Genomic DNA, 16,216 nt, shown 5'->3' with positions numbered 1-16,216 from the left:
CCACACCAACAAGCGATTCTCTGACACCAGCTGGGTATCCTAGAATTCAACTCAATTCTGACACTATCTGCTGGACACAGCATCAGATCCCACAGGTTAAGGGCTCAGTCCCACAAAACTTCCCCCCCAACCCCCACTTCAGCTGCCCACCACAAGTCCAGGCTGTCACCTGTGCTTCTGACCAACAGGCTATAGATGGGAGGTTCCCATGAACACCTATCTCCTCCTTGGGTTTGCTTAATTCACTAGAGAGGTTCCCAGAAATGAAAGAAACATTTTGCTTACTAGATGACCAGTTTATTAAGAAAGGGTAGAACAGCCAGATGGAAGAGACGCATAGGGCAAGGCACGAGGAAAGGATGCAGAGCTTCCATGCCCTAAGTGTGCCACCCTCCCTCAATCTCCATGTGTTCACCAACCCAGAAGATCTCTGAACACAGTCCTCCTGGGTTTTGTGGAGGCTTCATTCGACAGTCATGATCGATTAAATGATGGCCCACTGGTGACTGAACTTAATTTCCAACCCCTCTCCTCTCCTCCGAGGTCCACTGGCAACCAGCCCTGTCTTTAGTGCTTTCCAAAAGTCGCCTCATACACATAACAAAAGAAACCTTTATGGCTCTCACTGCAGGAAAGTCCAAGGGTTTTAGGAGCTCTGTGCCCCTGACTGGGGACACCAAATATATATATGTGTGTGTGTGTATACACACACACACACACACACACACACACACACTATCAATCACAGTATCGCAGGTGTTCCCACCATAGGCCTTTGCTCCAGCCCCATCTGGTCCCTGTGCCGGAGCTCATCTCCCCCAGCAGTCTGCATGGCTAAGGGGTCTCCCTCCCCAACAAGCCTTTGCTCAGACCTCACCTCCTCAGTGAGGCCAGCTCTGACCACCCTACTTGATACTAAACCTATCCCCACACCTACATTCCTGTCTCCATTAGCGGGCTTCCCTCTTTCCTAGACCACTTATTGTCTAACAGAATGAATGGCTTATTTGTTTATCATCTGCCTGCCCTCTCTCACATATTGTAAGTTCCACAACAACAGGGAATCTTTGTTTTATTCACTGCCTATACCTAGCACAGTGCCTGGTACAAAGTACGTGCTCAGTAAATACTTGGAATGAACGACCTCTTGACAGCTGCTCTATACTTTTAATTCTTTGACTGTCACCTAACCAAACTGTAGAACACAAGCTGACCTTACTTTTCACAGTGAAAATGAAAATCATCTATGAAACATCTTCTAAAAACTATAAACTTTGTACATTTGTATGTTTGTTTGTTTTTAAAGTCTGGTACGTGGGAAAAAAAAATCCGCAAGAGCATTCCGTATGGACTGATGAAGCCGTACACACAGCAAGACCACAGAGCAAATGTGAACACTGCCCCCTCACGGTTGAACATGGAGATGGTTGCTCTCTGTCCAGCCAGCCGGCTAGGGGATGACTTTGAATCCCGGTGGCTGAATGGGGTTCCAAGATACAATGCTATTGATGACATTTCAAATTCAACCTAGCAAGTTACAGAAGAATAAAGTCAAAGGGAGATTTTTTAAGGAGTACAGCGCCCACACATTCCCATATTGGAAGGAGGATGTTGACAATTAGTGGGAAGTGGTAAAGAAAAATGTTAAGACAAGAAAATCCTAAATTGATAACATCCATCTGCTGCACTTACAGCTGGAATCTGAGTGGGAATTTCCCATCTGTGCTTTATTCTCAGCTTTAATTTGACTATAAATAAGACACATGCATGCACAATTTGCAGTGAGTGTCTTCTGAGGCCAGAAATCGTTTAAGTATGATATATGTATATATAGAAGTGTGTACACACACACACACACTTTAACTTAGAACCTACTCATTAAACTAGTCAGTCTGAGGTGTGCAGCCAATCTCTTAAGTACTTGGTCCCATGAAGATCTGGCAGTTCATAACTGAAGCCAAAGCCTTAACTGTTGACATCCTCTGCTCAAACAGATCTAAACAGAACTTGTGATGCCCAGGCCAGCTTTCACCGAAGCCCCTGTTTGCTGCAGGAAACCTCAGGGTCCAGAGCCCTGGAGGTGGCCCCACTTGGGAAGCCCACTGCTCAGTCAGACAGAGGCTGCACTTGTTACTTCACGTTCTTGTTGGAGTCTCATGTTGACTAAACAAATGTCTATGTGGACTATCACCCCCATGTTACAGGTGGGGAAACTGAGGCTTAGTGACATAAGATATCTTGCCCATAGTCACATGGTCCTTTAGTTAAACAGCCAAGACTCAAAACCAAGGCTCAAAGTCCATGTTCTTTTCACTTTCCCCTCTGCCTCCATGTTACACATCCCAGGGCCTCTGGGGCTATAAATAGTGGGGAGGCTGGGATTTCATGTGTGAGGCCAGCCAGGCCTATAGCACAAGGACACGAACATCTCCCAGCCTGAGCCCTAGGATCCCCCAGGCCTCGACAGAACTCAGGCCCAGACAGGACTCCGCTTATCACTAGCCTCCCTCTCATCGTTATATTTAGCTCTGCACCTCAAAGAGAAAGACATGCGCCAGCCCCCAAGATGCTGCACACCGAGAGGCCAGGCCCACCACTGTACACAGAAAGAAAAGGCTGTTTGCCTCAGCCTTTTCAGATGGGTCAGCCACCTCCGGTGGGGGCTTTTCGTAACTTACTTTTTTGGAGCCTATGAGATCTTGTTCTCCTTGCTCCCTGAGGGAGGAACCACAGCTGCTTTACCAATCTATTTGTAACAGTCGGCAGGGTCTGTAATACATTGCATATGACTGCTGCCTAATAATCCTTTGTTGGGAGAACAAATAAATGATCTAAGATCATGTCCTAGAAATCTGGACACCAAAAGCAGGACACAAATTCCCAGAAGGATACCTTATAATCCAAATGCATTTCATTCTATTAAATATAGTCAAGTTTATTCAAGAAATGGACGTGAGTTTTCCTTATCCTCCTTCCCCCCCACTTTTCTCTTCCTTCTACCAGATCTGGCACTAAGGCCACAGCAGGAGAAGGAGAGAAAGGAGGATCAAAGCCTGAAGGCTGGCCTCTGAATGCCCCATGTGACAGCCATAAGCACTGTTGCGATGGCTCGTGGAGTCCCTGTGTTCCTGTAGGTGTCTCAATGACACCTTGCTCTGCTCGCCCTTTGCAAGCCAGCCACCTGCAGGAACCTGGGGAACTCTGTGCCTCCATCCAACCCGTAGAACAACTGGAGCAGACCGTGGAGGCATGGACTGGTTTACCAGAGCTTGGTAGCATGGCCAGATCTTGACACCGGACTTTAAAGGGCAAAAGCTGGTAATTCCCTATCTTACAAAAATGGAAAGAGCCGCTTTTTTATAATATAGAGGACCGTAGCGAGGAAAAGGGCCAGGGCAAGGAAAATGAGAAGTTTGTCCGTCAGCTCTCGGCGATTATATTTTGTGATAAGCTTCCGTCCCAACTGGATGGTCCCTGACATGGACTTAAACTCTTCATTTGCATCCAGGATAGTCCGGGAAGAATTGGCTGAAACAAAAGAGGGAGGAATCCTGACTCAGAGACTGTAGAGCACCAAAACCAAAGACTTTGCTCTGCTGGCTGGGTTACCACTAAATAACACTGCACTCTATAGCAAGTTCCCTTGAGCCAGAAGCAAAGATGTGAGCAGAGACAATCCAGAGGAGCAAAGAATAAGGATACTACAAGGAAAGCACTTCTCTAGGTCTCATCCAGCTTAGAGCGATGTGGCTTTATATACAATGTCACGGGGCCATAACTAGGTGTTCTCCAACATGAACATCACCAGGGAAAAAAGCAGAAGCGAGTTCCCTTCCTGACCACCAACTTCAGTTTTCTGAAGCAGGGAGGTGTTGAGAACCACCAGTCCCAAAACGAACTTGGGTGACTGTGGCCAGGCAATGTACGGTACGGGGGCAGAAGCTGGGAGTCACCAAGACTGTCCAAGGTGCACCCCGCCCGCACCCCTGACAGTCAGATCTGCTCTTTGTGGGATCACAAGAAGTTGGGCTGGGCCTTGCCACAAGCCCTCACACACACATACCAGTCCTTCAGTCCTGAGACACTGCTGTAGCTTTAAAGATGACGCACCTGTGCTCTGGCCACTGTATGAAATCTAAGGGGAGGTACATGTCCCTGAAGGCTCATTGTATCCAAGAGTCAAATTTACTTCTGAGTATGGGTATCTGGGCCTGACACTTGAGTATACGTGGCAAGATTCTCCCACAAAGCCTAGCAAGGCATCATCAAAACATCCACAGAATAAAATATGCTGTTAAAGTGAGGTGTGAAAGAGCGTATGTGAAAATTTCCACTTATGGAAGAGAGAGGAGTATAAACAGTATTTAATCTGCTTGTGCTAGACATGCTTGGAAGACCTCAGGAGGATGTAAAAGAAAGTGGTAACAGTGGTTGCCCTTGGGGGCAGACCTGGTGTCTACGAGGCAGCCCAACACGGCAGCCCCTGGACATTTGCAGCACATGAGCATGTGAAATGTGGCTAAACCAAATTGAGACGTCCCTACGTGTCAAACACACACGATTTCAAAGACTTAGCATGAAAAAAAAAAAAAAAAAAAGAAGGTAAAGTATCAATAATTTTTCATATTAATTGCAGACTGAAATGGTAATATTTTATATGTAATGGGTTAAATACATTCAAAGGTTTCTTTTTACCTTTTTAATGTGCCTACTGGAAAATTTAAAGTTACATATGTGGCTCACATTGTGTTTCTGTTGGACAGTGCTGGCCTAGAGGTTCCTCCTTAATCATGTAATATATGTTACCTTCTCACAAAATTAAAAGCTAATAAGTAAGTAAAAGAAATTACCAGAGGAAACAGAGAAGCATTTATATACAGGCAAATGAGGGGTGAAAATAAACACTCAGATATCAAAAATCCCTCTTGGTCCTCTTTCTCTATGCCTGCTGCCATTCCAAAAACCTAAGTAAGAGCTTGTTCAGAAAAAAAGCTAGTAGGCCTTTCTTTTTAAAAATCATAGAGGATTTTAAAGCATTGCCAAAGTAGACAGAATAGTATCACGAAATGCCCTGTGCCCATCATCCATACCCTAAACTGCTAACTCCCTGGCACTCTTGTTCCCACACTACTACCCCACTCAATTTCAGCAAATTCCATTATATCCCTAATATGCTTTAAACAAAACAAAACAAAACAAAAAACAAAACAAAACATAACTGTAGTCCTAACAGGCTTTTAAATCAAGCTGACTTTCTGAGCTACAAGGAAAGGATTAACAATTGCATTCTTTTGGGGCATCTGGGTGGCTCAGTCGGTTAAGCATCTGACTTCGGTTCAAGTAATGATCTTGTAGTCCGTGAGTTCATGTCCCACACTGGGCTCTGTGCTGACAGCTCAGAGCCCAGAGCCTGCCTCAGATTCTGTGTCTCCCTCTCTCTCTGCCCCTCCCCAACTCGCTCTCGAGCACGCACTTTCTCTCTCAAAAATAAATACATTAAAAAAAAAAATTAAAAGTATTGGATTCTTTTTTCTTCAACAGCTTCTCTCCTGGTAGGAAAGAATGGGCCCCAAGAACAGCCCTGAAAACCCCAGAGGCCATCGGCATCTCTGTACCCTTCTCACCATTTAACTACATTATCTGTTTCCGGTATGTGCATGTGCAGTCCGTCACCTGCATCAAAGCAGAAAAGCCCTCAACTAACAAGGCCAGGCGGCCCCCCCTTTGGCATGTTCTCCAAGGCCTCTACCAAGGCTTGAGCCCCACCCCCAGCACACATGTAGAGGAGGTGACCGGCTGGTTCTGAGCCTAAATGCCCAGATACGTTTCAAACAGAGGGACTGACCTTGGGGACAAGCTGCTTGCTTTCCTTGTGCTTTTCTGCCTGTTTGAAGAGTGCACTGAAAAAAAAAGTGGCTCCAAATGACAGATACTGTTTAGGGGTGATAATGGTATCGTGCTCTGGTTTTGTTTGTTTTTTGTTTCACGAGCCTCTTATCTTTCAGAGAGACACACTGAGATATTTATAGATGATGTCTGTGATTTGCTTCAAAATAATCCAGATGAGGGCACGGAAGGGTGGAGCCGAAACAAGACTGGCCATGAGCAGACAGCTGCTGAAGCTGGGGGAACGGGTCCGTTGGACCTCTGCATCATGCTCTCTACTGTCTCTTTGTGAAATCTGCTAAAAGTGTTTCAAAGTGTAAACTCTCCTCTTCTGTTTTCCTATATGCAAGACCCTGAAGAGGGCCAATTCTCTTCTGCATTACAAGAGAGGCACTATGGGAAAGCTGCTGGGAGAGAACCAGATGCTCCAGCAGCTTCTTCTATGGCCTTTGACTGTATCTTTTAAAAGCAGTTCACAGTGAAAATAACACTGGGGGGTATAATTGTAAGCCGAGGACCTAGCAGCCTCGTCGGCAGCCGATACACTAAACATCTCCCTAGGCAGTGATTCCCAAGCCTGCCTGGCCACATGGGTCCACAGAATGCCAGATAAAAAAATACAGACTCCCAGGCCCCTACCCCGGCCCTGCTGGGACCCACTCTCTCCAGAAGAAGGCCTGGAGATCTCTGCCTTTCACATGAGACCCTGGAAGTGCTTCTGCTGGGGAAACATTTTATCAGTGGTGTGCAGATCTTCTAGTACAACCATGAAAACCAAAAAGAGAAGTAAGAGCAACACATCCCACTCTGGGCAAGACCACGCTGTCGAAGAAGTGAGAAGCCACCCATGTCAGCAAGCTTCGGGACTAGGGTGGGGGGCAGAGGTGGAAGAGCCTGGTGGCAGGTGCCAAGGCAAAGGCTCTGGAGCTGGTGTCTCTGGGAGAAGCTTCTAACTCCAGGTCTGGCTTTACCTAGCGTCTGCATGGCTTCCTCGCTCTGCTGAACCTGCTGGGACATCATCCTGCTGATCCCCATGAGGCTCTCCGTAATGGAACTGGACGTCTGGGCCAGGCTCTCTTTGGTGGTTTTCCTAAAAATCCAGAGTGGGAGGAGGAATGTCAACAAAAGCCTGACTGCGAGAAAACCCCATTTTCAAATGAGATCCCATTTTTTTATTTATCAAGATACCATATATACTTAAATATCAATAATCGCAGTCAATGCCACCAAGGATGTGCTGAAGACTGCTACCCTTCTGTGAGAGCAATTCGGCAACAGGTACCAGGACCCTTAGAAATGTTCGTGCCTTTTGCCCAATAATCTCATCCCTGGGAATCTCTCCAAAGGAAATATCCAAAATGTGGACAAAGCCTTATGTCCTAAGATGTGCCCTTGTGTATTATTTATAATACTGACAAACTAGAAATGTAAACACATGTGAACAGGGGATTAGTTAATACAAGAGAATACTACGGACTCTTAAAACTTCGTTTAAAGAGTTTTCTAAAACAACAAGCAAGTCTTTGTGTTATACAATGTGAAGAAGAGCAAGATACTAAATTTTATATATAGTACGATTTTTGACTTTGTAAAAAAAAATAATGGGAGGAGAGAATACATCACAACATTTGTAACACGATTACAGCTTATTCTCATTTTATAATTAATATTTTTCTTTATCAGTTTATTACAAGTAAGCATATATTTCTTTCATACTTTAAAAAATACTACTTATATAATAAAATTAAGTACCAGTTTTACATTGAAAACAAGAAGGGGCTGCCTACAGTGGGTTTTGCACCTGGTCAATTCCATTATCAGGGCCCAGAAAGACAAAAAGAAAGATACCTTTGCCTTAAGAGGTCTCCTCCCTGGAGAAGTTCTGCTTTCTCTAGATTGTCGATAGCAATTTTGCAAGTGAGATTAGCCTTCCTCCATGAGGTCTGATTGCTGGAATCAGAAGGGTCTCGCATGAGTTTCTGTCAGTCAGATCAAGTCACCGCAAGTGAGTGACGGGGAAGGCCTGGCCCACAGAGCCCATCTCCACCTCCCGACATTTCTCCCTCTTGGCTGCCCCAGCAGCTGCCCCAGCTAAGGCTCCAACACCTCTGGTTTGGACACTGGAGGCTGCCTGCAAGATGTTCCCCTACTGCTCTACTGCCCATAGCTGTCCCTTTCCTTCCAGGGCAGCCAGAGGGAGCAGTTTGGCCATGGCACTTCTGTGTTTACAGCCAGCAATGGTTTCAGAGTTCAAATCCACCTTGGACATACAAGGCCCTGTTCTGTCAAGTCACATCTATAACACTTCAAGGCTCTGTCTTGTGTACTGGTTAGTTCCATTCCTTGAGAACCATGTCTCACTCATCTTTGGATCACCAGTAATTAGAACAACAGTTTCTGGCCCATTAGCCAATTAATATGTGTTATAAAAAGTAGAAAAATCATAGAAAGACCGTTTTCCCCATTATTTCTTTTCCAAGCTTTGTTTAAATTCCAGTTAACATACAGTGTAATATTAGTTTCAGGTGAACAATATAGTGATTCAGCACTTAGGGTTTGCTCGATATTTCTTTAAGATGTGCTGTCTTTTACACACCCAGACCGATAATGAACAATACAAACACAATGTATTAGCAGAGCCCAGTTTGACACGATTTATTTACATTCTTTACCTGATCCCCCTTGTGAGAGACAACTCAAATTTGGTGAACAGCTCCCTGGGGTTAGCAGTGTAACCTTTGTTGATGGACTATAAAAATGTTAATTGGGCCCCTCAGAGAATCAAACTCAAGCACTGGAACTCTTAGGCAGCTGGATCACGTCAGTTTTGTTAACCCCTGAGATATTTACAAAGTCAAGCACGGGGCACATGAACTGAGAGGGTGTTTTGCTAATAGCACCTCTGTGCTTAAAACATTAAAACAAGTTCTCTGTCACCTGAACAGCACCTGCTATGCCATTTCACACCTGATATTTAAAAAGAATCAATTACATTTTCAAACTGTGGGCAAGGGAGCTCTGCCCGACCCTGTGACACAGAGATGAGTGAGCCATAGTGGCCGCCCTCAAGCGGCTCACATTTCTTGGGGAGAAAGACAAGCAAACAAAGGATTTGTTGGCCGGTGTGATAAGCACAATAACGCGGGCAAGCACAACTGCTGTCTCAACACGGCTTGCCAAAGTATTCATTTACTGCTTGCTCTCCCTACCTGTAACTCCACATCATGGATGGCCATTCTCAGACCCGTGCTGAGCCTGTTTCACCTCGTGTAATTTACTATACTTTATACAAGGGTCCTCTTTACTCAGTGTTTACAACCTGGGCATCCTTGGTGGCCAAGGGAAGCAAATGCCATCATGACACAGTGATACTACTGAGCCAAGCACTTAAACACTGGTCACCACGCACACATCCCTCCCTGCTTACACTAGTCTCTACCACGCCCACATCTTTGTCAGACAGTCTTCTCCTGATTGCTGGGTATTATAAACATAGCTGCTCTCAGCAAGGATAATGCTGGATCATCACCCAAATCAGAAGCAAAACCACAGACAAATACAGATCTGGCAGAGTTAGAGCAATTAACAGGGAGGAAGAGAACACCTAGGAGGGCGATGACCAGCAGGGGCTTCAAGAGAATGACCTGGCTACCAGAGGACTGGGACAGATGATGGAGCCCTCCGATATTTTTGCAACAATAATCCTCTGTATGATATGGTATCAAGATCAAATGTGAAGGGACAGGTACGGTTTCATGCCATCAGACAATTTTGTTGGACAGTCCCCCAACTCAATACCAAGAAAGAGCACATACCTCAGTAATATAATTAAAGGTTAGCACATGAGTTATAACGATCATCTCCAAGTTATTTAACATAACATCACCTTAGCTACATCTTTTTGGTTTCATTTTTTAAGATAAGGTCCCATTTAAAACTTTCTAAATTTTGTTTCATCTTAAGTAGGTTCATTTTCAGCGGGCTTTTTCTGGTATCAATTATCCTTAAAGAAAAAGGACCTTGTATTACATGAGCAACCATTTTTTGGGTTTGTGTTAAAAATATAAAATATAGCATATGGTTAAATGCGCTTTTGTAACTATACACAATTCGACCTACCGATAGCCCCTACCTGCCCCTGCTTTGAGAATTACTCATCTAGAGAGGACAGTCTGTGTATAAATGACACATTTAAATCATGAAGCCAGGTTTATTAGGCAAAGCTCTGTACAAGCCTCCCACAGAGCAAGTGACCCAGCACAGGCCCCACCTACCTGAGCATCTGCTTCTTGTGATTCTCCACTTCCTGGAGCAGAACCTGCTTCTCTGACTCTTTGTCTTGCTCTTTAGCTGACTGCTCAAGCTCCTTTGGGGAAAACAGCTCTATGTTAAAATGATTTTAAAAGCCAATATAAAAACCAAAGAGCACTTCTCTTTCTAGGGAGGTTATATGATAGCACTTAAAAACGCTCCTAAAAGAGAACACTCAGGAATGCCAGGTGACATATAACAAACATCCTTCTAAATATAGAGCTGAGTTTGCAAGAAAGTTAAGGACAATCCCCAGGGCCCCAAGGTGAGAGGGAAACTAAGAGCCAGAGATGTCAGACTGTGAGTGAGGCACAACTGCCCTGGGATAGGACATTTACTCCTGTAGTCCGGGCCATGACTGGAATCAAAAGCGGGGGGGAAAAATTACTAAATAGGAGCCCCTTGGTCCCACTTTGAGATACATGCAAACATCAAACTGCTATATGTGTCTAAATGTTCATTCTCCATCTCTGTACCTATTTCATAATATACTGGTAGCAAACAGTTTGAAGATTTTAAAGCCTATATATGGACAGCCAAACAAAGTGTTGAGCTATCTGAGGCAGGGAGCCACAAATCCAGGACCTACAAAGGGATATCCCTCCAGTGAAAAGGTGAACTAGGAAAACGTCTGTCAACCAGCACGAGAGACAGCATGGAAGCTTGTCCCTTTTTCTGCCCTGGGCTCTGGCTAGGATACAAAATATCTCCTGAGACTTTAAAAGCATGGAGCCACCCTCAAGCTGATCTGGAGTAACAATTCCTCCTCTCTGAATGGTTTGGGAATCTTCACGAGGAGAAATGAACATACAAAGTGCTTCCAGACTTACGACCCCAGGAGACATAGCAAAAGCAAATCCAAAAACCTCTGAAAAGACCTGCTGCCTTCAGTCCAGGTTGAACAAAAGTCCCACAGATAAGGTCGGCTGAAGAGGACTGCTCACAACCCAGAATCACCAAACGCCAGGAGACAAACGGTCCACCTCAGTGAGGGGCAGTGGACACAACAACTGGCAGTCTGAGACCCCCCAAGAACTTCACATGATGGAAGTAGCAGACAGACGCTAATGAAAGATGTCATTACACCTCAAGAATCAAGCCATGTTCTTTGTTTACAGATTAAAACAAGTTCCAGTTCCAATCAAGCTCCTGATGCTAAAAACATCAACATATTAGTGCATTTATATACGCATTTATTTATTTATATACTCATTTATGTGTTAATTTGCACAAGCTGGTCAGGAACACACATCTGTATCCACCATTTCACTAGCTCAGAGATAACTTCCAATTAATGGTCCCAGATATGGCTGAGTCAGAGAAAAAAAAGAACATAAAGGAATGCAAGTTTTGCAAATGTAGTCAGTAAATTACTCGCTTAATTATTTACTTAAAATCTAGATTCCCAGGCACCTGGGTGGCTCAGTTGGTTAAGTGTCCAACTTCACCTCAGGTCATGATCTCACAGTTCATGAGTTCAAGCCCCATGTCGGGCTCTGTGCTGACAACTCAGAGCGTGGAGCCTGCTTCTGATTCTGTCTCTCTCTCTCTCTGCCTCTCCCCTGCTCACACTCTGTCTCCCTTTCTCAAAAATAAACATTATTTTTTTTAAATAAATAAACATTAAAAAAAAATCTAGATTCCCTACCAGAATGTGAACTCCAGGAAGGCAGGATTTTATCTAGTGTTCATTATATATATTCCTTGTGCCTGGCACATTATTAGGCACCAAATCACTGAATGGAAGAATGGATGCATGGGAAGAAGGGAGGGAGGAAGGAAAGAAGGAAGAAATGTATAGTTTCCTCATAAAAGGGAGTTCTGTCATAGAGAACCAAATAGTTGTGGAAGAAAAGAAAGGGGTAAAATAGTTCTCAAATTCCAGTCTGAGAACCACATACACAAAGACATTCACACAGGTATTTACACATAGTCAGTCGATGCCCAGCTGAAGCATATGTTGAGGATATGAGGCCAGTTCCCCAGTACTACACAATCTTGTTGCAAATACACAAAGTAGTCATTCATAAAGAGCTAAAAACATCAAATAGAAATCTTGTATATATTTCCTGGTATAAAGGTTCAGGAAATGCAGATAAAACTGGGATGGGGTTATTCATTCACTGACCATGTGCTTATTAAGTCTTTACTAGGTGCCAGGATATTCTGGTGCTCGAGGAGGTGATTATGGGAGAGAGGGACATAATAAATATGTAAATGTATCAGTGAAGTAATTTCAATTAGTGAAGGAAATAAACACTGAGCAAACAGAAAGAACATGAAAATACTTAAGGTGGTGGGTGTGGCTGCAGAGTTGAAATCATGAGAGTCGAAGAAAGGTCTTTCAGGGAATGCATTAGCTTTAAAAAGCAAAATAAACGAAAAACCAAAAAGCAGAGAAGTAGTCCAAATAAAATGCCCTTTGATACAGAACTGGCTAGAAAACTAGGACTATAAAAAAAGAACGAGGGAGCACTCTAATACTGATATGGAAAGATTTCCAAAAGATACTGTTAAGTTTTAAAAAGTGGTGTTTTAGTATGCTACCTTTTATATGAGAAACTGGAAATAAGAAAATATATTTGGCTTTTTTTAGTATTTGAGTAGATACACCATGAAAAGATACCTAAGTAACAAATGTGGTTACCTGTGTGGAGGAGAGGAACAGAGAATAATAACACTCATACATGGGACTTTCCACTGAGTGTCCATATTCACCCATGGGCATACATACATAGAATGTATACACATACATGAGAAAGGAACAGCCTTTCAAAAATAAAAATTCAATTATAAATCAGTGCTACAGACGGAGGCAAAAAAAGATCAGCGAGGTTCAGTGACCTTGCTAAAATTCTAAAGTGAACTCTTACGGCAGAAAGTACTTATTTTCAAAACTGCCCTTGAAAATCCCTTAGGAAAGCAATACACAGGGCCCAGACATACTATTTCTCAGGTCCAAATGGCCACTTTTGCTACCAGCTTTGAAACAGACTATCCTCTGTTAAGCAACAGGAGTTGTTGGCTGGCCTGTGGGGCCAGGTCACAGGAAAAGCACAGATCTGTAAACTCCAGTACCACAGAGTGAGACCAAGGGCCCCAGGACCCACCCAGCGACGGGCAGGCCCATGTACTCATCTTATTCTCTCTAGGGCACAGCAGCACAAGCAGGCTATGCAAACAGGTACTTCTCGCTCCACTGGTTTTGAGATTGCACATATGCCATAGTGGGATTCAGGAGTGTTATATGTGCATATGATGTGATTGGAGACCTCAGAAACAGGGAGGAAGAGGCTGGGCAAAGAGCAGCAGGAAACAAACAAACAAACAAAAAAACACCTCAAGAGACAGTAGCAACACATTCAAAAGTTCTTCACTTTTACCTTGAGAGTAAGTTAGTACAGTTACCCTCACTGTCTAAATGTCTACTGAAGAAACCGGACAGCGCTCAGGCGGCTCCCGGATGGAGCCCCCTCATTGTGACGCATTCTCCACATCTTACTTCTGCAGCTACTCACCTGTATTCTGTGCCGCAGTTGCTGAAACTTCTCTTTCACTTTAGTATTCAGTTCAGTAAGTGCACTTAATGGTCCTGAACAATCCCGAATATCCTAGGAGACATTGAAAAGGTGAGAGGGACTTTCTCAAGGCAATGAAGTGAAATGATACCATCTGTACAGTGAGAAGACTGGCTCAGATCACAACTAAGGCTGGCCTACTGCCTGTTAATTCATCCTGATCTTTGCTGTTTACCTCAGCAACACAAGCAAAAACATTATCATTTACATTTCTCTCCTATTTCTGTAATTCTGAGCAGGTAATACAAAAGTATGAAAAGAAACACAGCTGTCCTGACTTATTAGTTCCTGATTTCAACAAAACACCACAGGATCAGTATAAAAGGCTTAAAGCAGCTTGTATGTCCAACAAGAACGGACATCCAAAAGTGACACTATAACTTTAGAACTTTCCAACTTGAAAATCAGGATCAACTCCTGGCATCATAGGACAAGATTAACTTCACCCTGATTTTACAAACCATCTATTATATATAAATCACGGTGTTTACAGACATGTTCAAGGGGAGATCTAGAATTGGTTTCTACAGACATGTTCGAGGGGAGATCTAGAATTGGTTTCTGGGCATCCAAAAGCCCTGGGGTCAGGTTTTAGAGCAGGTTCTGGAGCCAGAGTATGCAGATGCTGTAGCAATTTCTTAGCTGTGTAACAAAAAGTCATGGAGTTCTCTGTGCCTCAGTTTCCTCACCACATTACCTACCACATAAACCTTATATGTATGTAAAGCACTTTGCAGGGGAGCTGGCACACAGTAAGAGTGCAGTACACTTACGTATAATCAATCTTTCTCGTTTGCAATCATGAGAACCCAAACACAGTACAAAAGGGGCTTACCCAAATTAGATTATGTGAAAATGTTTTATTTGTATGAATCCTAAGCTTATTTTTCCAGAGTCAGCCCAGAAGTACTGCAGTGTGTATGGAGAAGAAGTGAAGTTGAAGAAGTTTAAATGTTTGCATCAAGTTTCCTCACTTGTTCTCTGACTTATTAAACCCCACTTCTTGCACCATGATAAAGCACTAATTTGGTTTATCCTGCATCGGGTTTCCATGGGGAATCCGACTTTCCTTCAGTTTTTGCCACAGTTACTTGCAAACTCTGAGTCTACATCTAATGTTTATTAAAAAATTTTTTTAACGTTTATTAATTTTTGAAACAGAGAGAGACAGAGCATGAACGGGGGAGGGTCAGAGAGAGGGAGACACAGAATCTGAAACAGGCTCCAGGCTCTGAGCTGTCAGCACAGAGCCTGACGCGGGGCTCGAACTCACTGATCGCGAGATCATGACCTGAGCTGAAGTCGGCCGCTTAACCGACTGAGCCACCCAGGCGCCCCTACATCTAATGTTTAATAGCATCTGTTGGAAATGGAAATGACTTGCCTGAAACCAAGGTTTAAAACTCTTGGTTTCTTTTTGATAAGTTCAAGGGATCATTTCTACATTCCTAACTCTTGCTTGTGCCAATTGGTTCATCGCTTTGCTGCCTTCTACCTTAAATAGCTTAAGGCAAAACACCTCAATTACCCCATCAGTTAAAGAAAGTTGTAGAGACTCCCTAAGCCCCTTCTCTAGGCGGACTTTCCTCGTCCGGGTCGCAGTTTTGCCCCAGGCCTTGGCATTTTACCTGATTTCCTCATTTACAGAGTCACAACTACAGCCGAGGTTACGTTCATTTCACCTGGTGCCTCCCGTGTCAGGCGGCCTTTGGTGTCACCGGGCACCAGACCCAGAGGAGCAGGTCAGGAGTGGGCGGGGCCAATGGCTCTCAGGACGCCACCAACTTGTGGGGAGGGCGGTGTCAGAAGGCGGGGCCACCCAAGGTGACAGGTATGTTGTGTGGCGGTCCGGGTCGAGAAGTGTGAGTGGGAGGGACCAGTGGGGGTCACAAAGGGTAAGCTTGGTCAGGATGGGGGAGCATGAGAGTGTCCAGAAGAGGGCAAGGCAACCGCAACTGGATAGAGGATCAAGGCCAATGGTCGAGGAGATGGACCAAAGGGGGAGGGAGGGAGCAGCCGGCCCTGGGACGGGGCCAACGACCTCGGAGACTTGACCAAGCGGGGAAAGCTTGGGAGTGAGACCGCCGAGCTTACAGGAGGCCAGAGGAGCCTGGGTTTAGGGCTGCTGGGGCCCGACACGGGTCCCGGGAATTAGTACCTGGATAAGCGCCTTCACCTCCAGGTCAAATTTGACAATCTCTTGGTTACAGATACGGACGTGGACATCCTGGGGAGCCGCCATGTTGAGGACGCCGACTACGGGCGGCGGCGGTGCCCAAATTTAACCGCGTTTCAGCATCGCCTTCCTTCCGCTCCAGGTCTTGCAGCAGCGCCCCCTAGAGACCGGCTTGAGGCGAGCGAGCGTGGCGGCGATGAGTCCTGGGGAGTATCCCTGAAAACGCGGAGGGAGTCGGCTCTCCCCTTGGTGTGGTCCTAAGAAA

General features: G+C 44.6%; 1 protein-coding gene across 4 annotated transcripts; it reads right to left on the bottom strand.

The window, feature by feature from the left end:
• Nucleotides 1-275: 275 nt before the first annotated feature.
• BNIP1 (BCL2 interacting protein 1) lies at nucleotides 276-16,123 on the bottom strand. 4 transcript variants are annotated; one of them, XM_086717978.1, is made up of 7 exons: nucleotides 15,934-16,106; nucleotides 13,716-13,808; nucleotides 10,161-10,252; nucleotides 7,735-7,836; nucleotides 6,858-6,976; nucleotides 5,846-5,900; nucleotides 3,359-3,528 (listed from the first exon to the last, which is right to left on the bottom strand). In XM_086717978.1, the coding sequence occupies exons 1-7, from the start codon at nucleotides 16,015-16,017 to the stop codon at nucleotides 3,495-3,497; spliced, it is 579 nt and encodes a 192-aa protein (XP_086574104.1). In that variant the 5' UTR covers nucleotides 16,018-16,106; the 3' UTR covers nucleotides 3,359-3,494. The 4 variants fall into 4 exon arrangements, with proteins under 4 accessions (XP_025780217.1, XP_086574104.1, XP_086574043.1 ...); XM_025924432.2 differs by lacking the exon at nucleotides 5,846-5,900 and having other exon boundaries at nucleotides 276-3,528; nucleotides 15,934-16,084; XM_086717917.1 differs by lacking the exon at nucleotides 3,359-3,528 and having other exon boundaries at nucleotides 4,350-5,900; nucleotides 15,934-16,110.
• Between the last annotated feature and the right edge of the window lie 93 nt (nucleotides 16,124-16,216).

This window comes from Puma concolor, chromosome A1 (assembly GCF_028749965.1).
Source record: "Puma concolor isolate L17-30 chromosome A1, mPumCon1.1.hap2, whole genome shotgun sequence".
NCBI classification, from domain to species: domain Eukaryota; kingdom Metazoa; phylum Chordata; class Mammalia; order Carnivora; family Felidae; genus Puma; species Puma concolor.
Note: the sequence above shows the minus strand (reverse complement) of the source record. Positions and strands in the feature narration are given on the sequence as shown.